Source organism: Chenopodium album, chromosome 8 (assembly GCF_948465745.1).
Source record: "Chenopodium album chromosome 8, dcCheAlbu1.1, whole genome shotgun sequence".
Taxonomy (NCBI): Eukaryota; Viridiplantae; Streptophyta; class Magnoliopsida; order Caryophyllales; family Amaranthaceae; genus Chenopodium; species Chenopodium album.
In genome coordinates this window covers 65,500,959-65,527,087 of record NC_137841.1, presented here as the reverse complement: position 1 = coordinate 65,527,087, position 26,129 = coordinate 65,500,959, and the positions used below count along the sequence as shown (strand labels likewise).

The window sequence follows — 26,129 nt, the reverse complement described above, 5'->3', positions numbered from 1 at the left end:
AGCGTTATGTACAATTTTATTCGGACTCTTCATTTCATATCAAGTACCCATGTCGGACCCTTGACGCTCGAACATGAGTATGACACTTAAACACTTCATTTTAAGTTCAAAATCAAGGAGTTTTTCACAAAAGAGCCAAATCGGATACTTGTACTCGTATCCGTGTCAAACATAGATACCCGAGTACAAGTAAAAAGGTTATGAATCAAACAATGTACACTGTTATGAACCAAAAAGTATGTACAATTTTGTCACATAGCAATGTAGCATCACCCTTACAACATTAATTTACAAGCAACTAATCCAAATCTTAAAAACAAAATCACAAAATCTACCTCTCCACAGGCCAAAAAAGCTCCACATCATCATTCATCAATAACTAAAAAACACTTCCACGTGTCAACTTCTCATCTTCTCCTCTTCCACCTTTCTCTGTTCTCCTATCTCACACTAAAAACAGAAAAATTAAAAAATGTACACATTGAGAAATTCTTCCCTCTCAATTTTATCCTTGCAAAAATTTACAAATTCATCAAAACCCACCTCAATTATCATCAATTTAACCCAAAATCACTTTCCAAAACAATTTTATGCAATGAATTCAGCCTCTAATTCTGAAAATATTCAATCAAAACCATCCCAAAAATCAGTAATTTATAAAGTTCCTGCCTTGGAAACTAATGACATTGATAAAATTACAGGGCAAATTTTCCAAAGATACTATCTTTCTTCTGAAAATAAGAGAAATGGTAAAGGGGTTTGCATTTTATGGTTTAGAAATGATTTGAGAGTGTTGGATAATGAAGCATTGTTCAAAGCTTGGGCTTCTTCTGAGGTCGTTTTGCCTGTTTACTGTGTTGATCCTCGCCATTTTGGGACTACTTATAGTTTTGGGTTCCCTAAAACTGGAGGTATGATTGCTTCTTTCATATAATTCTTGTTAAAAGTTAAATTATTGGGTTTCTGATGTGTTAATGGAGGAGAATTTGTAATATTGTGATGTGGGTGTTTATTCTTTTTTGATTTTTGTATGGATTTTGGATGTGTTTTCATCTTAGTGTATTTATATGTTTGCAATTTTTCTGGGGTATCAAATCCTGTCTACAATTCTGGCATTTGTGGCTTTCTACACATACAAAAATTCTATCTTGTTTAAATTTTATCATAATGTAGTTGATGCTTTACAAAGAATATGTTATAAGATGAGTGACTTTTCAATCTTATAATGTGTTTTTTACCTTCTTCTTCTCTGGATCTCATGAGGTTTACAATGGGGTTTCAATAACAATTTGAGAGAGATTTGGATTGGTACTAAATAGTGCAAGGGCTTTGGTAACATGGTCGTTTCTATTAGGACTCTTGAGGGTTGGAAAATTATTTGGACAGGATAGTTGAATGTGGAAATGAGCTGGATGGAAAATTCGGAGTATGAAACTATGAACTACTATTGTACTTTTGGAGGAAATTTGCTCGATGCTAGACTGAATAAACTTTTTTACCCAAGGGTATGGCTTGGATGCTTAGGAAGATTGTGAGTTTTAGGTAGCATTGCCTTAATGGACAGGTGTGGGAAGATGCAATTATTGGAGGCAAGAACTCTCAACTAAGGTGATGTTTATAAAACTAACTTTGATCAAGTATATCTTGGAGATGCCTAACTTGCTTGGAGATGCCTAACTTGCTTCAATGTTGCAATGCTTTAGGCTGTGTTTCTATTTTATGGCCTACTTTTTGGGGATGTGGGTTCATCTAAGCATTAAATATTGGCTTTGACAGTTGGCAATATTGGCATGAATGTTAACAAAAAATGTGCTCTTTATTGCTCCTACGTCTATCCGCCCTACTTGAATAGTTTGGAACTTTGTACTTATGCTGAAATTTGATAATGATATTGTATACTTCATGCAGTCAAGTTTCTAGAGCTTTCTAAAGCTGGAATAACTGGAAATTATTGTGTGCTTAATTGCTTATGAGCTGCTTTCTGCTAATGCTATTTCTTCCAAAGTTAACATAAAGGAGGATTTTTATTATGCTTTCTGTTTGAAATATTAAAACAAAAGAAGTATTCAGCTTGTGATTTTTATCTGATGTCAAGCTCACAAAAAAAATATGACAGCATTAAGAGCACAGTTTCTTATAGAATGTTTAGCCGATTTGAGGAAGAACTTACAGAAGCATGGTTTAAACTTGCTGATTAAACATGGAAAGCCTGAGGAAATTCTTCCTGCACTTGCAGAAACCTTTGGAGCTCACACAGTTAAGATAATTCCTTAATTTGAATTCTGAAGAAGAATAATTGTCCTCTGCTTTTGGTTAACCATATTGTTTAGACAACATAAATTTCAATTTGGCTGTACCAGATATATGCTCAGAAGGAAACATGCAGCGAGGAGCTAAATGTTGAAGTACGGGTAAATAAAGGTTTGCAAAAAGTATCGCTTCCATCAACAGTAGGCCAATCTACAGCCCAAAATGGAGCAAAGACTCCTAAATTGCAACTTCTTTGGGGAGCTACTTTGTACCATAAAAATGATCTTCCCTTTAATGTGAAAGACATTCCTGATGTCTACACACAATTCCGTAAGGTATGTAAGGTCTTTTTAATACTTGGCACCAAACACCCTCCACTAGTTGTTCGGTCATTTCTTGTTCATCCCTTTTTTTTACAAATTTTTTTTACTACATATGTTGGAATTTACAGTCCATTGAATCTAAGAGCAAAATCAGAGCCTGCATCAAGATTCCTGCATCACTTGGCCCTCCTCCTAAAATTGAAGACTGGGGTACCATTCCTTCTATTGACCAGTTAGGGTTACATAACCAAGAGGTATGTTACTGAGGTATCTGAGTGTAACTAAATCACGAATCAACGAATTCACAAGTGCCCTTCTTTTGCTGTTTCATTTTCCTGACAGAGATAGAATATGGCCTGTTTCTTGTTATGTGACAGGTAGACAAAGGTCTAGTATTTGTTGGTGGTGAAAGCGCTTCATTGAGCAGAGTTCATGAATACTTCTGGAAACAGGTTAGCTGCTTGATTTTTGAGCTGACAAATGATGTCAATCTCCTCTAGCACATAATAAGATGCATCCTTACGATGTGAAACATATTGTACATGTGTTGCTACATTGCCGTTTTAACAGCTCGTGTTACTATGACAATTGTTTTTAAGATTGTTGTTCACGTTATGATAAAATGTTTAGGATCTGTTGAAAACATACAAGGAGACACGGAATGGAATGATTGGATCTGAATACTCAACGAAATTTTCTCCATGGTTGGCTAGTGGAAGCTTGTCTCCACGCCTCATATACGAGGAGGTTGAGTATTGAACCTTTTCTTTATCTAAATATTCAGTCTCTTCAAACCATGGAAAAAAATTATAACACATGGAGAATGACTTTATGTTTATACTTTTATAGGTCAAGAGGTATGAAAGGGAGAGGGTAGCTAATGATTCAACATACTGGTAATAGTTTCATTTATTAGTTATATACTCATATTAACAGCTTGTCCAACGAGAAATTTGTTTCTAAACTGTTCAATATAATTTCAGGGTGTTATTTGAATTGATATGGAGAGATTACTTCAGATTTATATCAATCAAATACGGAAATTCTATTTTCCATTTGGGTAATATCTAAATTTCTTGCTCTCAATTAAATGCATTGAACATTTAGACTCTTCATTTTCACTCCTAAGTCCTGAAAACCGTGGTCTGGTTGATAGTTATGTAACCATTCTTAATTTATTTCCTTGTCTATCCTTTAGGTGGTCCTAGGCATTTAGATAACAAATGGAGCCAGGATACTGCATTGTTTGAATCATGGAGAGACGGCAAAACTGGGTATACATTTTTCATTCAAGTTGCTTTTATATCAATTCAGATATCGCATTTTCAAATTCTACCTTTTATTTTCTAGTAGGTCAAGAGTAAAATAATGGGCTTAGACACTTGCAATTTTGTAAATGTAACTTCAAATCAAATGAAAGTTACACCTTTTTGAAGCTTGGTTTTATGTAAATTGGGGTGACACTATGAATTTGGGGCGATTAAGCCTATTGTATACAAACACACCAGTTGCACCTCTTTTTTGAGCCTGGTCTTGAATGTGTGGCACATTGTCTCTCGCTTTCTTGAATTGTGGCGTATAATTCATGAACAAAACAGGCCTTATGAGTTGTTGATTCATTTATGCTTTTAGATGCACGGTGGTCAGGCATTCTGGTCAAACATTTCACATCTATTATAAACAACATTTTTTCAGGTACCCACTAATAGATGCAAATATGAAAGAATTAGCAACTACTGGCTTCATGTCTAACAGGGGTAGACAGGTAAATTCCGACTTCTCATCAAGCTTGTTGCCATTTGTGAAGATATTGAAATTTTTATTGATTTTTAACGTGTATATAACCTAATTGAGGCATTGGAATTTTGTTGTTAGATTGTTTGCTCTTTTCTTGTAAGGGATATGGGTATTGACTGGCGTATGGGGGCAGAATGGTTTGAGACGTGTCTCTTGGATTATGATCCTTGTTCTAATTACGGAAATTGGACATATGGAGCAGGTTCTTTCCTATCTCTCTCTTGAGCACACAAACACGAAATCATATGTATTCACTAGTTGTCTACTTGTCCATGGTTGCTAGCCACGGCTCAATCTTCAATGTTCATCTTATGGTCATTGTTACAATGCTTTGATGTTAGTTTTGCCTCACATTCAATCTCTAGGGAATTTTATTTTGCATGTCATTCGTGTTCTTCTGCTCAAAACTATTCACTTTAATCTAATAATATGGAGTACAAGTTCATCCGGATATGTTATACTTTAAACATATCGATCTGAAATTGATTCTGATTTGCTAACAAAGGGGGATGTAGTACATAGTGAATTTTAAAAAGATTAAGCCATTCTGATAGATGGTGCTCCAGGCCACCAGCTTATTCATCTATCTGTGCTATGTCCACTTCTTAATATCCATGCGTCGTAAATTTTAGTTTACTGAGTCTCTGTGCGATGCTGTGTGTGCAGGTGTTGGAAATGATCCCAGGGAAGATAGATATTTCAGCATTCCCAAACAGGTATAACCTTCAAATTTCAACCCTCTATACAAAATAACAAGTACTTCGTATAAAGGGTGCTTTTTCGACTTAACACACGATCAATCTTAACCTTTATAGGGTTGTAGCATAATAATCTTGAAACAATCCCAGTTCATGGTCTCAGCAAGCAGAACTGCAGAACAGAATAATCTAGCAATGTAGTTAACACAATACTGTATTTTATAGTTTACGGTAGCAAAAGAACACAAGAATATATCATGCCAACTAAAGCATTGCTGACATTCTAAGGGAACTTGCTTGAATTTGATTTTCAGGCACAGGTATACGATCCTGAAGGCGAGTATGTAGCCTATTGGTTACCGGAGCTAAGACGGCTACCCAAGGATAAACGTCACTTTCCAGGGTTTTCGTACCTTAAACCTATAGTGCCCCTTAAGTTTGGAAACACTGGGAAACAGGGTGGCCAAAAAGCTGGCCCTTCTCGAAGAGATTACAGAGCTGGCGGGCCGAGGAACAAACACTTTACAAGATAAACTGATGCCAAAGTAACCTATTAAAGAAAAATAAAGATGAAAGAATTAGAATTAGGAAACTAGGTGAGAGATTTAAATCATACCTATTGTTCGTCGTGTCTTCTTACACACACCTAAGGTTACTTTTTTTTTTTTTTTTTTTTTTTTGGTGAACCAATTGAAGTAATGTTCTATAATATATGTACTAGATACCAAAAATTTTTGTTTAGTATAACTAATTCTCATGTATATGATAGACATGCGAAAATCAGTTAATTTAAGAATGATCAACGAAGTCAAACTTGGTAATAGTATTCTCTTTTCAATTTGGAACCCTAGCTTTCTCCAATTGGCAGCCCTTGCTAGCTTTCTCTTACGATAATTGATTTCAAATTAGCTTATTTTTCTAAGAAAATGAGCTGATCCAAAAATTATTTATATGCAAGTCTAAAAATACATTTATACATCAATTGTTGAATCTTCCAATTTTGCTGTAAACCACTAATTCCGCCTAATCGGGGCTGGAGCATGGGAGAATGAAGAGTAATGATTTCAGCAAGAGCAGCTGGACGGACTCGTAAAGTGAGTCTTGCCCTGAGGATTACAGATTCGAATCCTGTCTTCGCCTGTTTACATCAGTGGTCACTAGTATCACTGTATCAGTCTGTGTACAATTGAGTTGAATATCCATGGGAACCCCGGTAATTTTCAGGTCAGATAATAAGGATACTGATACGCTGGAGTTCTCTCTGCGTTCACAAGCAGTTGTATGCAAATAATGCATGAATAAAATTATAATAGGCAGAAGGTTCTCACAGATTTAAGGCTCTATTGTCCGAAGAGAGATATAACCCAGCAATTCTCAGTTCGCACGCAAAAATAAACAAATAACAGAAAGGCACGAGATTAATGGAAATATCGTACAGCACAACCTTCTGTCTTTTGCATTTGACAAGATTAGAAGGTTATCAACTTAAAAATTTCCTATAAAGTTCATCTAGTAGTAAACAATACAAGTATCAAACAAGAAAGTTAAAAGATACAAAGTGAAGGCGGATCTGGTACTGCAGTGGTTACTACAAGACACCTCAAAACCTGTAGTTGCTGTAGCCTCCCAAGCCAGAAGAATAACCTCCTCCAAGACCTTGACTTGTATAGGATGATAAAGACGACAATGATGAAGGGTGATACGTGCTTTCTGGAAGATGTGAATATGCAGCACCCAAGCCCAAATCACTTTTTCCGTACATGCTAGCAGGGGCTACCTTTTGCCCATTAATCGAATCCTGCAAACGTTAGGACATATCAATAATTTTACTCATTCTGAGGTAAACTAGAAGAACATTTAAATTATCACCAATTCACCATCATTGACATTACCATAAAGACATATAGTTGTCATTAAGTTTTACAAAAACCGTAATAAACTCCAGGTCCAGTTTATAGATGAAGAAAAAAAAAACCCCTTATTAAACATGATATACAAGTAGACATAGGCTATGGATGAAAAAAGAAAATATTGAATACTAGTGGTTATAAAATGTACTATGATTACACATTATGACAAATGGAACAAATCAGGCCGGGTTCAGGTCATGTTTGGTTCAACATTGTCTTACTAGCTTTGGTCAAGTCAAGTCGTGCTATGATGTCCAAAACTTTTCAGCATTATTTGAAATACCAAAGGGTCTTAAATCAGTATCTAAAGATTGAACACAAACTTTTTGATTAGAATGAAAAAAACATATTGCAAAAGTCGCAAGTAGATGCAGAAAAACAAGAAGTAAACGAAGGCAAAAACCTGGATAAGCTGTTGAGCAGTCTGGACCTGCGTTGCAGTGCCCTTAATTTCTACAGTGATCTCATCACCTCGACCATGACTTTCTTGGACAGTAAGAGCTGCACCACTGGCACGACGAATGTAGGCAATATTTCTTCCAGCAATTCCAATGATGTCTTCAGCGTAAGAAAGTGGTACTTGCATTGTTTGTGTAACCTGATTAGAGCAATCAATCAAAAGAATGGAATTAATTGCATATACAGAGTTAAAAAAATAGAACACAGTGTCCTTAATGCAAAATATAATATGTAGGATTGTTGAATATCTCAATTGCAACTATGATGTTGCTGGGAAGCAAAACATACCATATCTTAACATCCCTTCTTCATTTGCCCCAAATTAACTTTTTCACTTGCCCCAAATTAACTTTTTCACTTCTAATTCGGAAACTACCCCACAATAACTATAATTAATCTCTTTCCACAGACAAAAAATTATGATCTCACACAACTCTCATCCACACACTCATATTCAATAAAACAAGATACACAAGTAGCCGCTGGCCAGCACAAATTTAAGAGGCTAACACATGAAACTCAATCTAGTACACAGACAGAACATCCTGACTTACTCTATCCCAAACCTTCACAAGTCATATTAAGATTATAAGAGCAACTCCAATGGTTGCTTTTAGGGACTAGCTTGCAATTTTAATAATTTTCAAGCTAATAGCCCAACCATTGGAGTATATTTAATAATTAGCTTGGTCAAGCTAATGCCAAGCAAATTAGCTTACCTAAGCTAATTAGCTTAGAAATTAATTATCTCTAATAATATACTAATTATTTAAAAAATAAAGCTAAAAAATCTAAATGTTAATTAGCCTAACCATTGTGGTATGAATTAGCTAGAAGGAATAATAGCTTTGCAATCTTAGGTGGCATGGCTAGCTAATTTGACAATTAGCTTGCCATTGGAGTTGCTCTAATATGCTGCACAAACAAATAGCATTTTAAGAGTAGAGCTACTGGGCTAAAAGTATAGGGTTCTTCCAAAGACAACAAAAACTCAAATTTTCTTTATGGAAAAACTAAAAATATGCACAACAGCCTCTTCATGTATCTTAGACACGTGACAAAATTTAGAAAACCACTAAAATTGCAAACATCACCATAAAATGACTTAAGTCATCAAGAAACAAATCCTAGAAAAGAACAAACAATACTGGCAGCAGGAATCCCAAGCGAAGCCTGCTCTATACCCCCCCCCCCCCCCACAACAGTCCCACACGGCCTCACAAAACAGCACAATTAATCAGGAAATTCTCTAGAATAATAATGTATCAGCAAATGCGCTATGCTTGCAAATAAATTTCTCAACTAAATTTTGATACGCATCACAGATGAAAACTTCAATCTCAACTAAATTTTGATCGATAAGGTGTTAGGCATGGTCAGCACTCAGCACTTAACCCATAATAGCTAAAACGATTTCATTTAAAGTCACTTCATATTATTCATTCTCACTATATTCTATATCTACTGGATTCTTGCTATTTTCTTTCTTTTGTGCTCTTGATTAACAGGTTTAATTAGCATCTCAAACATCATTATTTCTTAAATATATTATGTGATATCATTTCTCCAAAGAAAAAAGTAATTGGCAAGCAAAAGTCCTACATAGGATAAAAATAACTTTTCATTGGATTGTGGTTTCGAATGGTCAAACCATTATATAGTTAACACTAAAACAATGACGTGTTGCAACTTGCAAGTACAGATTTGACAGACCTATTAGGATTCTTTTCTTTGATGGAAAAAGAAGGGTGAGCCTCTGAGATTGCAATATTTTGGCTCGTTGATCAGCAGGTAAAGTCATGGGTAAAATCAACAGTAGAGTGTGATGTTCAATGATCTGAGGATCAAGGATAGGAGAAACAGAGGTTTTTTTGGTTGTATTGCAGAAAAGTCAAAAGTTTATCCTTGAGCAGATGCTTTAGAAGATGGGTGACTGTAAAAGTAATTAGTAGATTTCGGTATCCCCTAGTCCCCCTCAATTTTAGTAGGAGGGATTGTTTGCTTTTTGAATACTATTATAGCCAGAATCCTCAATCATAGAATAGTAGGAGAACATTTGAGTTCAGTCTCTTTGACTAATCCAAAAAACCTTTTTAATTTTCGCTTCCCTCTGAAGTGAAGAGGAGAACCCCAAAACTCTCAAGGGGGCTTTTGGTTTGGGGTATTCAAGGAAAAGATTAGCAAGACAGCCTTAATTACCTAAATTGTTGTTTGCTAAGCCTTTTTAATCATTCCCTTCACCCCGCTGTTTCCCCCACTTCCTTCTAACATGATTCCCTGCCTTCCATAAGGAATCAGCCATACCCCTAAATTCCTCTACACCAAACCATCTTTGACCAGCATTGACTATTCCATCACTTCTCACCAACGCCTGACCCCATGTCCCCAACCAACATCACACCACCCCATTGCCACATCAACCCTCCTCAGAAGTCATCACAGAAAACAGCCTCAATGCCCATCCAAAAGCCACCCTCCCACCACCTCGAATACCACCCACTTACCCCGAAAACCAACCACAAGATTCCACAAATCACCCAGCTACCCAAAAATCATCCCTAATGTCACCCAACCACCACCATAAGCTACCTACGAACCAGATCTAAGAGAAAAAGCGAAAAAGAGAGAGAATTGTAGAGGGGAGTGGTGGCGATGACGGGAGGAAGGTTGGTAGCGGTGGCGACAATTAAGGAAAAGGTAGTGGCAGCTGGTGTAAATTTGAAGGATGGTGAAGGTAGTTGAGGAAAAAAAAAAAAAAAGGTAATGGTACTACTCGCAGTATCCTAGTAGGTATACTTCCTACCTTAATAATCTCAGCAGTTGATAAGACAATTTTTTCTCATTACATAAAATTTATCTGAAATTTGTCCAGGTAATTGCTGCTCACTATGTAATTCACTGATTCATAACAAACTCTTTGCAGTTTCAATAGTTCATAATTTTCCTCCCCGACACCACCTGCCCTTTAGGCAAGACAAATATAAAATATAATTCGTATATATCAGTATTAAAGCCATCAAATTGACATTACATAATAATTGACTTCTTGCAAGGTGCATGTCACCTAACATCCCTATCCCCAACATATGTACAACGAAATAATCGTTTATACCTGAGTAATTATAGGAGCAGCAGCACGAGAAAGACCCGTAGAATGAAGAGAACTGAGCGCTGGATCTGATCCATACAGTGACACCGCAGAACGAGGGAATTTCATATCAAGTTCAGCTTCACGGTCATAATAGCTTTCCCGCTTCAATGACAGAGAATGATCAGCAATTAATGACTGAGATGTGGTAGCCTGAACCAAAGATTGGGATTTATCTTCCAAAGCATCAGCTGTCCTATCTTGCGATATTGTCCCTTTGTACTGCAGAAACAGCATATAAGTCACAACAAATGCCGAATGAAAGAAGACAATGCTAAATTTCAAAAATACAACTTCTTACAGTTTGCTCAAACACAGCCACAACACTGTGATCATGCAAAAACTTCCTCAGGTGACCAAGGACTGCTTCAAATGTTTTTTGAACTTTGAGAGCTTCCCCGTGTATTTCAATAATCCTTTCATCAGAAGCTGCATATGACGGAAGTTCACCTAGACAAGAATATATCCATTAGAGTTTATGCAAAACAGAAGATGGAACAATAATATCTTATGTTAAATTACAATGAACTATATAACAAAAGGGATAGAACAAGATTCTACTGAATTTTTGTGAAGCAACACTTCAAGATGACAAAATTGTGTTTACAAATGCATGAATCAACCCAGCACAGGGCACCTGTTGCAGAGAATGTTCTCCCAGCTAATCATACAGAATTCAGCGGCACCTTAACCATTGGAACCAATAGTTTGTCCTAAGCACTATTGGGCTGAAGTTCATATACTAGTGGTAGTTGAGTCACTTGAGTGACACAGCAAACAAATACTGAAACAATTTATTTTCATCCACTATGTTACATACACACGGGTACAGATCTAAATTTCCGACACGATAATTCTGACAATTTCGACTACAAGGGCACCATCTTAACTTTGGACACAGGCATGATGGCAATTATAAATTTTTCATACAAATTGTCTCAATTCTCTATTAAGATACCCAAATATAAAGTTTAAGAGTCAAATACTTTGGTTATTTATATTAAAGGGAAATTATAACATATAACCAGCATGTGATTCTCTCTCTCTCTCTCTCTCTCTCTCCCCCTCTCCCCCCCCCCCCCACTCTCTCTCTCGGCCCAAACTCATGAGCAAAAGGCCCAAAATCTGAAAAAGATAATCATATATTTCAACTTCAATTACCAGAACTAGGGTTCACTACTCAAACCCGAACATTTGATGGCGTATGAAGTAAATAGGTAATCAATCTCCTTTTCTCTCCGGTAGTTCCTGTCATTCCAGCTCTAACGTATCCGTGTCTTGAGATGAATAAGGCTTCCATTTTTTTCAATATGTAAATACAATGATTTAAGTCATGAGGAATAAGTTTGACTCTTACAGTCTTGCATCAATCAAAACTACTTTCCAAGCCTTGAATATAATAATACATCTTTGCAACATCAAAACAACCTAAAACAGCACCTCTAGTCCAACAATTCCATTACATCCCCTTCTTGCTGTTATAAATCAGAAAACTAAAACCATCAAGATCTCCCTTTCCATAAATTTTTCATTGAAAGGAAAATTAGGTTCTATATAGAAGTTAATCATCAAACCCATACTTCCATAGTTCCATCTTAGTATTTATTTATGAACACCATGAACATAGATCAGATTAATCTGGCTTGATTCAAAATCAAGATTAAACTTTTATCATAAAATGATAAGAAGTGTACTTCCCTGTAAGACCATATCCTTGCTACAACCACATATAAGCTCATACCTTCAACAGTGACTCAATGAGACACGTCCCAAACACAAATGATAAAATTTGTACACAAAGACGAAAGTTTTTGAGGAAGGTAAGAAAATAGAGCTATAAAATGAACTTTAACTGAAGCAAAAAAATTAGCAGGGACAGCAAAGTGATAAGCAGAACTAGAGTACTTTACAAACAGGGAAAAAGAAAAAAAAAAAAAAAAAGTATTGAAAGCAAAAGAATAGTTGCAACACAAACCTTCGGGCAAAATTCGCACAACACCACCACTGCTCTCCTGTATTGCTTTAATTGTAGATCCCTGCTTTCCAATCAGATTAATGGCTTGTGTTGAGGCGACCAATAACCTTATTGAACAAAAAGCGGCTGCATCAGCTGCTGAACCTTTATCGTCACCTTCACCAAGACCAGAAACACGCTTAAACACTCTTACTGCTGCATCCATTGCTGGAGACAGAGCAGCATCTGGCTCTTCCTTCCCAGATATCAGAACCTACATATAAATAAAGAACACTATGAACAGCTATTGTATTGAAGAGTGCAACAAATATCAACAGCCATTGAACTAGAGGATACAGAAAAAGCTCATCCCTTTCCCAAGCCCAAACTGATAACTGGACACTGATGAGTAATATAGCTTTCACTCTTCTTGTTCTTTCATTTTCAGGGTTTACAAGAGTAGTCACTCTTATCAGACAGGATGATGCATAAATATAAAACATTGAGGGCAACATGTCCTCAGAGATGATAAATATGAAAACACTGTCAACCTAAAATCCCAATGGATGAACTTAAAAACTTAAAAGCAGCCACACTGACAGACATATGATCAATAAGGTTATTGGTTGTCTCACAGCATATGTTAAACAGCTATAAATCATCCACATAACCCATAAAGCACTTCTTTCCAATCAAACCAAACCAAACTCACTTATTACAGTCTTATGGTACAGACTACTGAGTATGAAAATAATGGCCAGTACAACCATAACTCTCTACACTCCACAAAAAGGCTTAATATTGTCCAGGCTCCCTATCAGGATAAAGTCTCAACTAGGAAAGTGATTTGTTGAGGAATTTGGAAAAAAAAAATCTTTTGAAAGGAAAATAATCCAAATAAATCCCCTATCAAATCACATCTTTCAAACAATCTCAAGAAATGACGAAAGTTAACAATAATCAGGTGCATTTTGCATGAAAAGCCTAGGACAAAATCATATCAGTCAAGCATCCTACATGTGCACATGTCACTACCAATTGTACTTGCTAAATCACAAATTGTAACCCCATAATCAAAATTAATATAGATATCTAGAAAGTGATGATTTGTGGCCTGTAGAAAATTAGAAGAGAAAATACTGGAGCACAATAAGATTTTTCAAGCAAAACAAGGTTAAGGCTCTTCTCACAAAAAAGCAACCTCGCAGCAGACCTCCTCTACAAGTCAACAACAGTTAATGATACAAACTTAATGAACTGTCGACTTGGCCCCAAAAGGCAAAAAGGAAAAAAGGAGCACCAGCCCTCTCAATCCACATCCTTACTGTTTGTTCATGACATCAGATACAACATGTTTTGTCTCAATACAACTATACAAGCACATCTAAGGTCAACTTTAGGAAAAACCAACTTTAATCATACATTTCACTCCAAAGAAATATACCCTTGAAGATGTTCCTCTGCCACAAAGAAGCTTTAAGTAATAGATAGTTTATTCATAAGCAAGGGGTTTGAAAATATGTACCAAGTTTGTACAATTTATAAAACAGATTTATAGGTCCCAAAATGAGTACTAGTGACTCATAAAACTCCATCGTGCTGAACGGTCTATGAGGTGGACATTGCACACCCACACTATGTTTATGATCTGAGCTTAATGTAAATTAGGTAATCATGAACCCAACCTCAAAATGATGTTCTCCATTGAAGCCTAATTTTCTTCACAGCAAAAGAAGATCAAATTCAAATCTATTACTACCTGTTAACAAAACAGCCTTGACTAAAACAACCAAAAATAATCAATGCTAATATGTTATACCCCAAGAACCAAACTTTTAACCATCAAAGCTCTCTTTTCCACACACATTTCTATCCAATTTCAACACCACAATATCCTTCATACCTACAGACACATAGCCCTAACTCAAATACCAGTTCCACAGCAAAAGCAACCAAATTTGCCAGTTCCAAAACTACTGTACTTAGAGAAAACCAACAGCTTAACCTCCAAAGAACTCACTTTCTCAGTCAAATACCTCCCCGGCATCGAAAACCATTCAGCCCAATGAACAAAACCCTAAATTGAACCAACATTACCTCACCCAAAACGATCACATCAAACTACACCAACACTTCAACCAAACAACAAAACCCAGTAAAACCCATCAACCAAAACCTTACAAGATTCCATCTTTTCCTCTAAAAGCTCAATTCTACAAAGTCATACTCATCATAACAAATAATACCTAATTCACAATACCCACAAATAAATGAAAGCTACAAAACCCTAATTAAAAACCAAATTGAATTAAACCAAGAAAAACAGTTCCAAATTAAATTCAACGAAAAGGGTAACTAACCACACGATCGGCAGTACCAACAGGGGCTTCAAGAATCCGAATCCGAGCTCGAGTTTCATCACACATCTTCTTTACAAATTCCCCTTTTCGCCCAATTACACCCCCAACTTGAGGGGCAGGAATAATGAGGCGGAAGACATTGTCTCCGGGCCAACCGGGCCACTTAGGTGTGGTTGTGGTGGCGGCTTCTGAATTTGGCGCCGGTTGGGTGTTTTCCGCCGTCGTTTCTGGTGGTGGGGTTGTGTGCTCAGTTTGTAAGTCGGCTGTTTCCACCATTTTTATGGGGTTGTGCTGCTCTGCTGGGAGGAGGAGAGAGAAAGAGAGCGCGAGGAGGAGTGTGGAAGACAGCAAGGGAGTTTGGGAAAAGAAGAAGGGGTTTTGGAAGGAAGGGGTGGAGGGGAGTGGAAGAGCAATTTGGAATTGGCAATTGAGTCAATTGACTATGGTTAATTGGCTATTTGGCTAAGCGATACTCGTAAGGGGTGACAGTCGGGTCGTTGAGTCGGGTTCTGGTCAATTCAAGTACTCGGGAGGTTTGATTCTTGAGTCATACAATCTAGTTTAATGTTGGGTGCGGTGAATGATGTGTGATTGATTATATTCTATCACAATCCTTTTTATGATATTCATGCTTTAGGTTTGAAGTGTGGGTACAGCATGATTTTTTTATGCTTATCGCTAAATATTTTTGTAACAAAGGGTAATGAGATTTGCGCCCAATTGCCCATGAACAGATGGTCAACCTCAAGATTGATTTTATATTTTATCAATGTGATTGTAAGACAGTTATCCCTAACCCTAACGTTTTAAAAGTATGACTAAACTCTTATAAATAATGTTAAGACGATTACGGACCTAAAATACTATTGGTTATTATATATGTAAGATTATACATTGTGTTATATTAAAAAAAAAAAAATGATTAGGTACCAAGACTAAAAAAAAAAATTACAATAAGCAAACGGGTAAAAACAAATATTGTGAGTGCATCCAAGTATAGAGTGGAAGCTGGAAAATGGACACCTTGATAAAACTGGATCAATCTTTAAAGGGAATGTTGTGCCAACCAAAGACATCACATTCGACAATTTGCTTAACACTTGAATTGACTTTGAAGTTTGAACCCATTAATATGATTGGATTGTCTAATTAAGTTTTGATGAAGTACATGTGGATTGAGTTGCTCATGAGTGGGTTGCCCAAGCCCAATTGTAATTAACCTCAATACTTGTATATTCTTACTTAACATTCTAAATTTCTAATATTGATCATTCCATCTTCCAAGATAGGATTACCAAATAAAAATAAATAAAGTGTTAGTAAGGTTCTTATCTCATATTGTAAAGGTTTAGGGTTCAAATCCTGCGGTATTACTCCTTTACTTTTTATTTAAGTGTTCCGATTTAATTTAAATATACACATAAATTTTAAAAAAAAAAATTTTAAAAAAAAAAGTCTGTTTTGTGAGAATTTTAAAGCAACCCCCATTGACTTAAGAACTTCACTACACCACTGAACCAAAGCACCTCATATTCTAACTTTGCTCAACAAATTGTACGTAGTATATAACATGTTGCTTATTTGAGGCCTCAAACAAAATTTAAGTACTGTGCAGTTGCACAATCTGCACCGGCTAAGGGTAGGGCTTGGAATAATCTTGCCAAGTGAGGGTGTTTTGGGGCCTAGAGGTAGGGATTCCGGTCATGTATCATCCGTTTGAGCTCTGATTAGGGATTCTCCTTAATTAATCACACACTGACACCACACACACACACAAAAAAAATCAAATTGGCTAGAAAAGTCCAATTTTTAGGGGTAAAATTTACATGAGGTTTCAGAGTTTAATTTTAGTTTAGGTATCACCACCTATAAAAATTTTAATTAATAAAATTAAGACAATGCCACATATGAAGTATGGATTAGCCTTGACCATTACTAATGAAATTTAAATGGAGGCTCCAGTATAAACTTTATCCAATAAAAACTATCGAGAAAATAAGATGTAAACTTATACGAGTAAAAAAAAAGAGAGGACATTTTCCACATCCCATAGGCCATAGATTATTGGGATCAATACTGCAAAGGTAATTGATGTTAACGAGAATAATATTGATTTTCATCAGCATAAGGTATTACTTTTAAAATTATACGTACTAATTAAGTTAGTTGACATTCTATAATGTTAACCTTGTTTATAACTTTGCACCACCCGTGGGTGCGCAAGTGTAGATCAAGAGTTCAAGACATGCTATACAATTATTTTCCCTAACTTAACGAGCAGGGCATTGAATTTATTTCTCTCTCAGAAACAGAAGGGGTTGCATGGTCTAGAGTGGCAGCAGTAAATAAACGATAGCAAAAAGAGGGAACTCTATCTTCCTACCTATTACCTAACATACGTGAGCGTAATACACAAATTACACCACTTGGTTATGCTATTTTAATTTAAGTGTATGTTTACAAGAAATCTACGTAATAAGAATTTCTACACTTATGGACTCATTTACGTATGAAAGATAATGTATATTGAAAGTAGTTACTATATTTGGACTAATTACGGGCTAAAATCATGTACAATTCATCTATATTTATATGTACTTCAATAGCCATCTCATACTTCTTTTGTCCGGAATTACTAATTGTCACATGACTCGCTCTAACATTAATACTTCGTATTTAATAAATTAATTAAAGGATATGACGTGTATTTTCACATTCTTTTATTTTTTATTTCGAAAAAAAATAAAACCAATTTTATACGGAGTAATTATTTTCACATGAATTATATATTTCCTTTAGGTAATGATACGCTAAAAAGATTCGATCATATTATAAATGGTCATTCTTACAATTTTTTTTTTTTTTTAACAATATCATATCAACATGATGTTAAATATATACAGTATTAGTAAAAGTAATTTAAACTTTTAGCTTATTAATTTAGAAAGTGACCCATCATTTTATGATAGACTACGTATGTACATCAATATTGTCCACGCGTTTTGGAAACATAAAATTGACCGAATTTGCATAATCTTAGTATTTTCCCGATAATTTCCTTCTAGCTATACTTGATACATTTCTTCTATCTTCAATTTACTCTACCTAGTTCAAAATTAAAAACTTGTGTATATGTTTAAAATTATACTCCGTACTTTATAATTCACTTGATTTGTTTGATAAATAGAAGCTAATTGTGAAGCATCTAGGAAAAATCCATAACTATGTGAAAATGAACATTTAGGGCACATTTAATATGCATGAAGTGCTTCATAAGTTATATCATAATTTTGACAATCATATTTTCTGCTTATTTATCTTGTTCAAGGTTTCTAGACACTTTCCCTTGACAAAAACCCAGCAACTACTCCCCTGTAATGGTGGACGAAGTCGTCGATTTCGATGAATTATTGCGAATTTCGGATATATCATAGAAGATGACATGAACAAAAACTAATATTATTGTTCATATGAGCTTGTTCTTGAAGAGTATTATGTCTGCTACACATTCAAACACTTCAATGGCGTATGTCACACTTAAAGTTGACAAATGACGTTGGTTGAGGTCTTCGTATTAGTGTGTGTTTGATTTTGAGGAAAATAATTCAATTGAAATCAACTTTCTAAAGTTATTTTAATTTCTAATTTGATCATGTCATACATCCGAGTGTAATTATATGCCGTTTTCTTACTAATCTCTTCTATGAAAGAAAATACCCCTATCCCCAAATAACAGTCTCATTTTACCCTTTGTCCCTATAAATTTCAACTTGATTAATTTATATGTCACTCATTATCTGAGTATTCGGCAAAATTGTGTATAAAACTCTGTATTCACTTTTAATTAACCGAACACTACTATTTGTTTTTTTTTTCTTCATCCTCCTAAAAACGTGTGCAAAAGGCGAATGAAAGTGTTATTTAGATCTATAGATGAGAATACTAAGAGAAGGCACAAATTAAGGCCTTGTTTGGTTGAACAAAAAAATGGGGGAATTGAAAAATCATAGGAATGGGGTTTGTTTGGTTGGCTATAAGCCTATAAAAAGTGAAATATGTAGGAATTGCAAATTCATGGGAATTTCCAATTCCTACAAAATGTGGGAAATAAATTACCTAGGCCCCCCTTGGTAACTCAAGATTCTCATGAATTACAATTTCCTTTATAGCAACCAAACAAATTTATGCAATTTCTAGGAAATTGAATGTGGGAACTTAATTCCAATGAAATGCAATTGCCTATGGGTAAATAAAATCCCATATCAACCAAACAACACCTAAATGTTACGTTCGTTGCAAGATTGATATAACATATATAAGGAGTCTAGATAACGAACAAGGAGAAAATTGTGGCATCCTTTAAATAAATCATAATTATCTCGTGTATTTTTCTAATAGTTAGATAGATTGAATACAAATTCTATTATCAATAGCTTTTAAAAAAATTACTAAGGGTCGACACGCTTCAATACAACCCCTATTAAGTCATTGTAGAATTTGTTTCCATGAAACTAGAGTCAATAATGTCGACATGCATGATGTGAATCAAAATCAACATTTGACAAAAGAGATCCAATTTCATGGGTTTTGAAACCCTAAATTCCTATTCAAAGATAAGAACATGTATCTACAAATTGACGCATAATTACATCTAGTCTTTCATAATTATTATAATTTCAACTTTTTCATCGGAAGAGATCTAGCAACTACTTTGTATAATTCTTGAAGAAACCTAAATTAATATTACAACATGATAAGACAGAATTAATGTCTGCAAGAGGCCAACATGCATATACGCATAATTAAGCTAAAATTATGCAATTTTGAATGATTAAATAATAGTTTATATTTGCTTGTGTTAGTTGATAATTGAATTTAAGCTATCACATTTGGAATTGTTCTAGGAAATTAGCTGGACCAATCAGTGTTCACTATTATCTACTCGATTATATTAATTAATTATCTTCAATTATAAGAGTTATTATTTCATAAATCTCTTTATTATAATTGATGTATACATCACACATTTTTGTTTGTCAAGTGGTTTGTCTTTAATTTGAAAAATTAGAATAAGTGTGCTATTATTCCATTTCCAATCAAAAACTTATATAGCAAAAAAAAGTTATATTACTAAATAAGGCAATTTTGATACAATTGTGTCCTATGTTACCTTAACACCCCCCCCCCCCCTTTTTTTGGTAATGTCATCAACACAAAACTTTGATTATTAATGTAACTAAGTAAACTAGGGCTTGTTTGGCATCGTTTTTTGTTTTCAGTTTTTCTGTTTTTTTGAAAACTAAAAACCAAAAAAAGGAAATAAGAAAAAGGTGTTTTCACTTTTTTGTTGTAAGTTTTAAAATTATCATGATTTTAATAAGTTTTAATAATTTTTGACTCGTTATGTGACATATATTATATGGTTTTAAAAAACAAAAAACCAAAAAACAGAAAACCATAGTGATGCCAAACGAAACCCTAGTTATTAATTATGAAAACAAATTATATAAAGCTGATATTAAAGATATTAAACAAGTTCTTTTTGCTTTAATTTCATTTTTATTCCCTATATATAGGGTGGTAACTTGGGAAATCTTGGACAAGTGAGTGCTTAATTTAAAAATAAATAAATAAATAATAAAAAAATAAAAAATAAATAAACCATCACTTGGCCAAGTACAAGTCCACACCAAAGGAAAGTATAACATAGTCCAACATAATTTCATTTTTTAACAAATAAATAGGTGTAGTCCAAACCACCATAGCACCAATCTTGTATTTTAATCATTCTTCCTCACTCTATAGCTGGAAAAATGGAATTTAAAAATCCAACCTTTGGCCGGTCTGACATTAAAAATCCAACATTCCATTAATCTCACAAAAATCCAACCTTTGCCCCTCACCTTCTTTGACAGATCCATTACCTGTTGATGACCGAATTTTGTAAGTTACATGCCACGTGTCAGCTATTAATTGGTCAATTATTTTTTTAATTTTTAAAAAAAATTAAAAGAAAAAAAAAACCATCCCCACCATACCCTGCCACCACTACCCCTTAGGGTGGTCGGTTTTTGAAGGGGAGGGGGTAGGGTGGTTGGATTTTGAAGGGGAGGGGGTTAGGGTGGTCGGATTTTGAAGGGGAGGGGTTAGGTGGTTGGTTTTTGAAGGGGAGGGGGTTGGGTGGTCGTGGTTGGGTGGTTTTGGGTCGGTGACCGGAAAGCATGGAGGGGAAGGAAAGAGAAAGGAAGGAGGAAGGAGGAAGGAGAAAGAAAAAAAAGGAAAAAAAAAATAGGGTGGTCGGTTTTTGAAGGGGAGGGGGTTAGATGGTCGGTTTTTGAAGGGGACGGAGGGGGTTGGGTGGTCGGATTTTGAAGGGGAGGGGGTTAGGGTGGTCGGTTTTTGAAGGGGAGGGGTTAGGTGGTCAGTTTTTGAAGGGGAGGGGGTTGGGTGGTCGATTTTTGAAGGGGAGGGGGTTGGGTGGTCGTGGTTGGGTGGTTTTGGGTCGGTGACCGGAAAACATGGAGGGGAAGGAAAGAGAAAGGAAGGAGGAAGGAGGAAGGAGGAAGGAGAAAGAAAAAAAAAGGAAAAAAAAAAATAACCTGTTTAACAGGTTCAAGGTCAAATGGACCTGTCAAAGAAGGTGAGGGCAAAGGTTGGATTTTTGTGAAATTAATGGAAGGTTGGATTTTTATTGTCAGACAGCCAAAGGTTGGATTTTTAGATTCCATTTTTCCTTATTATTGTGTTAATTTCAGCGCATATGTAATTTATCTTCCTAACAATACATTCCTTTTCAAAGATTATTTTGACATACTCTTCTTACACTTAGCTATAAACTTTATTCTTAACTAAAAAAATCACGTGCTGACGACCTTTAATTTGTGGTACGGTTTCAAAAATTATGTCATAGCATAATTTTAATTTTTAGGTAGGTGGATATTATATATTCTATCATGCGTAAAACTAGTCAATCAAATAATAGACGCAACATACCTTAGAATAAAAAGTGAGATTAAAAAGTATTTATACTTCCTCCGTTTTTTTAAATCATTATACTTTTATTTTCACGGTCTTCTAGACAGTTTTTTAAGAGGAGAGAGATAGTGAGAAAAATAAGATAGATCCATGTGGGTAGGAGAGAGATAGAGAGAAAATAAGATGGATCCATGTAGGTAGGACAGAGATAGAGAGAAAAGAATATCAAAAATGAAAAGTGTTGCAACTAATTAAGAATTTCCAAAATAGAAAAGTAGCCACTAAAAAGAAAGGGAAGATGTATTAAATTAGAATTGATAAATGAACAATAAGGTGCATATAATCCACCATGTAAATTGTACAACAACTCAACAAGTAATGCTAAATTACCAGAGAACAGATGGCTAGCAACATTTACTCACACTGTTTTACTTTTTTTTTTTTTTTTTTTTCTTGGTTTACTGAGTTATCAGTTTATCACCTTAATATAATTCTTTTAATTAATTTTATTAAGCAATCAGACAATTAGTGTAAACTTATGAATCTTTCCAAATCATAACTACTAATGCTTTTTCTGAAAGTGATTTGATTGCGAAAGATTTGACGAACTTGCAACTGCTTGATTGCTCACTAAGTGTACTTACTAATTAAGTAGGTTTGTCCAAAGCATATAATTATCACAAAATTAAGAAAAATAACATAAACTCATAGTCCGTACATCATTGCTTTAAGATTATATGAAGTATAACGATTTTGCATTCATAGATTTGATACCCGTTCATGTTGATATTTGTAAATATATTTAATACTTATATATGGCATGCACGAACAGAAAAGGTGAATTTTAGACAAAATGTTGCAAACAATACATGGTTTTGTTTGAGATAGAATAACATGCATGATATGTTTTGAATAAAATCAAATCCAACCCAACATAATTAATCTGAATATAAAACAAAAATAAGAATATATATTGTGGTGTGACACAACTTAAGAACCGAGAACTACTCAGTCTCTTTATTGTATATTGAAAACAATATATACAAAGTATTTAATCTTTTAAAATAAAGCTAATTGGAGATCGACAGAGTATATGACTGTTATTTTTCAACGGAGCCTAGAAGTGGTGTATCGTGTATGTACATACGCAACGACAAATATAACTTAAGGAATGAGGAATTAGGTATCATAAAAGAAATGCTGAAGAATATCCTGGTCTCCTAAGATAGAGTAATCAGCATCAACACAACTAGTCAACCACACGTACACTAAAGTTACAACCGGCATTACCTTATTATTGGCTTTGGGAGAACAAAATATGGACCATCAAGATAACTCACTAGATTTAGTACCTGTTCTTCGTGTTAGCATTATGATGCCATTGTACCATGCTAATAAAGCAGTCAAACCACCTTTTATTTACTTGCATCTTCGTACATTTTACACTAGTATATATATATTGCCTCTTATTTTCATTGTTGTCGAGCAACACACCAAAAATTACATATGTATGGTTTTGAATTTGCTTATGCAATTTTATATGTACGTTTTTAGCATTTTCTTCGCGAGTTTAGGTTCATTGAAGAGTATATAGTGTGGTTGGAAATGGATAATCTGCATCCTGAGGCTCAATTTCGAAGACTACATACAATGCTTAATTGTCTAGCTACATTATTTTGTTGAGCCTCTGGATGCGGATGATCTATTTCTTACTAACAAGCTTGATTAGTACGTTATCAGAATCTTATGCAATTGTTGTATATCCATGAGTGGTGCAGCAGGGTATGTACCCAATGACCAATTAAGTCATGTGACGAAATTGTATATCCTCTTTCAGTACGTTGTATATATGGAAAATGTTGCCATACCGAAAGTATGGTATAGCCCTAAGTAAGGAAGGTATATCGTCTCTTGTCTTGTGTTTGTCTAAAACTCCTTCAGCAAATTAATTACCCGATCTTTATCTAGGTTTTGGCATGCATATTAGGAGATCGAGCTAGACAGGTTGATATTATTATGGCCTTGTTTGGCAATTGGCTGTTAGCTGGTTTGATTGACTGGTTTGACTAGTTGTCTTTTTTGTTGGCTGTTTGACTTTTTATTAGTCTAAAAACATGTTTGGTAAAATAGGCTGTTGGATGTTATTAGTAACTTAGATAGCCAAAAGCTAAAAGCCAAAAGCTACTCCAAGTAGCTTTTTCATTTTGGTTTAAAAGCCAGCTTTTTAGTTGACTGAAAAAGCCATTTACCAAACACAAATTTTGGATGTTTGACCAAATGAAAAAGCCAAAAGCCAATCAAAAAGCTAATGAAAAACCATTTACCTAACAAGCCATATATGAAAAACGCTATTCACAGCCCTTGGGGCTACATATAAGAGCTAAAGCTAGAAAAAACAAATGAAAATATACATTTATTACACTGATTTGTGCGTGATTTTGTCATGCATTCCTAAATTAATACTACTAAGTAAGAAAATTATAAAATGCTTATTGTTAACCCTAAGGGCTACATATAACATTATCTATCCTTACTGTAATTCACTAAGTGCTTGCAGTAAATATGGAAAAGATCAATTAATTAGAGATTGTGCTTGCCTTGCATTTTTGGTAGATGTTTATACATAAGATGTTGCTATATTTTCAGTTTATAATGTGCATTGTAAGTTCAAATAATATATAAATAGTGAGTTAAATTTTCAAAATTTGGGACAGTTTTTTTTTTTTTTTTTTTTTTTTTTTTTTTTTTTTAATTTTTTTTTTTTTTTTACACAAGGGATATTAGTTAGAATTATGTACTTTGACGATTAATTATGACGGATTAACTAGATTGAACGTACGGAGTGCGAGCTATGAACATCTCACTCCAGATTCTTACGCTGCTATGCAAGCTTATCTTGATAACCCCTTTTTTTTTTGGCATGAAAGATGAAACTTTATTCTGGTGAAGGCACTTTTTTTGATGCGATGTTGTGATGAAGGCACTTTGAGTGATAATGAGATGCATTTTTTTTTTTAATCTCAGACTACAAAGATTGATTGGACTTGTGTTACAAGGACTCGGACTTAAGAATGTTAGATGAATAGACTTTGATTAAGTCTCATTTCTCTCCAACTTAAAATAACTAGAGTGTATGAGTGTATCCGTGCTAGCGCACGGTATACATGTAACATGTATATTTGGAAAGATAAAATAATATTCCGTAGGAAAGATGAAATTTTTTTTTTTTTTTTGGAAAATTAATGGGAGGTTTTTTTTTTTTTTTTTTTTTTTTACCACAACCTAAAACTCATGAGAGTTGAGAATTGAGGTTTGAAGAAACCTTATTATAGATGACATTAAGTAAAACAAAACAAAAAGATAAAGTAATTTCAGCAAAATTACAATAAATTAAGTTCAGCAAATTCATAAAAATAAGTTAAATTCACTTAAACTAAAGCCCTGTTTAGCAAAAATAAGTGTCGAAAAAATAAGTTAAATAAAAAAAATTGAATTATTTAAAATCAATAGCTTTAAAAAATAAATACAATAAAGAATTTGTAAATATAAATTTTAACTCAATTAAATAAATTAATTTCGATAATAATAATAATTTAAATTCAGCAAAAATAATTTAATTTTGGAAAAAAAAAATAGAAATTTAAGTTAAAAATAAGGTGAAAAGAATAATGCCTATAAAGTTCAACATTAAGACCCTTTATTTTCATCTTAAAACAATAATGTTCCATAAAAAATAATTTCAGTTTAGTATAGATTTTTATTCATTTTATGAATTACTTCAATTCGTATACCTTATGAATTTCATAAACGAAAACCAATTACAATGATGAAGAATAAGTCCCTAATTATAATTTATTAAATGCTACTATTTCATTAAATTATTCCTTCATCTAAAAATAATTTTTTTACATTTTTCCTTTGGAATAGTGAAGTCAAAAATTGTTTTGTCCATTTAGTTATTTTTGTGCGCACTATTATATTTAAAAATGCCAAAATCATAATAATTTTAGAACAATTATTTAACATAATTAATGATTATGATAATAATACCATACTCCAAGTTTTAAAAAAATATATTTTACAATGAATTCTTAAATTGATCACGAGAATAGTATGTAAACAAAGTATATTTAATGTTAATTTTTTAGCCCTAAGGGCTAAGTACGTATATCTCTAACCTTATTATTATTATTATTATTATTATTATTATTATTATTATTATTATTATTATTATTATTATTATTATTATTATATA

The 26,129-nt window shown here is 34.1% G+C and overlaps 2 protein-coding genes across 2 annotated transcripts; one reads left to right on the top strand and one right to left on the bottom strand.

Annotated features, from left to right (window-relative positions):
* Nucleotides 1–381: 381 nt before the first annotated feature.
* Nucleotides 382–5,894, top strand: LOC145642009 (cryptochrome DASH, chloroplastic/mitochondrial-like). The gene is made up of 13 exons (XM_081693057.1): nucleotides 382–911; nucleotides 2,117–2,256; nucleotides 2,361–2,585; nucleotides 2,702–2,827; nucleotides 2,951–3,025; nucleotides 3,204–3,320; nucleotides 3,423–3,469; nucleotides 3,557–3,633; nucleotides 3,772–3,847; nucleotides 4,269–4,338; nucleotides 4,449–4,572; nucleotides 5,037–5,086; nucleotides 5,383–5,894. Exons 1-13 carry the CDS (start codon nucleotides 473–475, stop codon nucleotides 5,599–5,601), a joined length of 1,785 nt encoding a protein of 594 aa, XP_081549183.1. The 5' UTR covers nucleotides 382–472; the 3' UTR covers nucleotides 5,602–5,894.
* Nucleotides 5,895–6,460: 566 nt separating this feature from the next.
* On the bottom strand, nucleotides 6,461–15,301 carry LOC145642010 (RNA-binding KH domain-containing protein PEPPER-like). The gene is made up of 6 exons (XM_081693058.1): nucleotides 14,900–15,301; nucleotides 12,561–12,813; nucleotides 10,887–11,035; nucleotides 10,550–10,807; nucleotides 7,382–7,576; nucleotides 6,461–6,866 (listed from the first exon to the last, which is right to left on the bottom strand). Exons 1-6 carry the CDS (start codon nucleotides 15,173–15,175, stop codon nucleotides 6,669–6,671), a joined length of 1,329 nt encoding a protein of 442 aa, XP_081549184.1. The 5' UTR covers nucleotides 15,176–15,301; the 3' UTR covers nucleotides 6,461–6,668.
* Nucleotides 15,302–26,129: the final 10,828 nt, after the last annotated feature.

Excerpts from the sequence above, each read along its gene's own strand:
- LOC145642009 (XM_081693057.1), top strand. The coding sequence starts at position 473 with ATGTACACATTGAGAAATTCTTCCCTCTCAATTTTATCCTTGCAAAAA. Across the intron at positions 2,586-2,701 it reads TCTACACACAATTCCGTAAG|TCCATTGAATCTAAGAGCAA; the intron begins GTATGTAAGGTC and ends TGGAATTTACAG. Across the intron at positions 4,573-5,036 it reads AAATTGGACATATGGAGCAG|GTGTTGGAAATGATCCCAGG; the intron begins GTTCTTTCCTAT and ends CTGTGTGTGCAG.
- LOC145642010 (XM_081693058.1), bottom strand. The coding sequence starts at position 15,175 with ATGGTGGAAACAGCCGACTTACAAACTGAGCACACAACCCCACCACCA. Across the intron at positions 12,814-14,899 it reads TTGGTACTGCCGATCGTGTG|GTTCTGATATCTGGGAAGGA; the intron begins GTTAGTTACCCT and ends ATTTATATGTAG. Across the intron at positions 10,808-10,886 it reads TGGCTGTGTTTGAGCAAACT|TACAAAGGGACAATATCGCA; the intron begins GTAAGAAGTTGT and ends CTGTTTCTGCAG.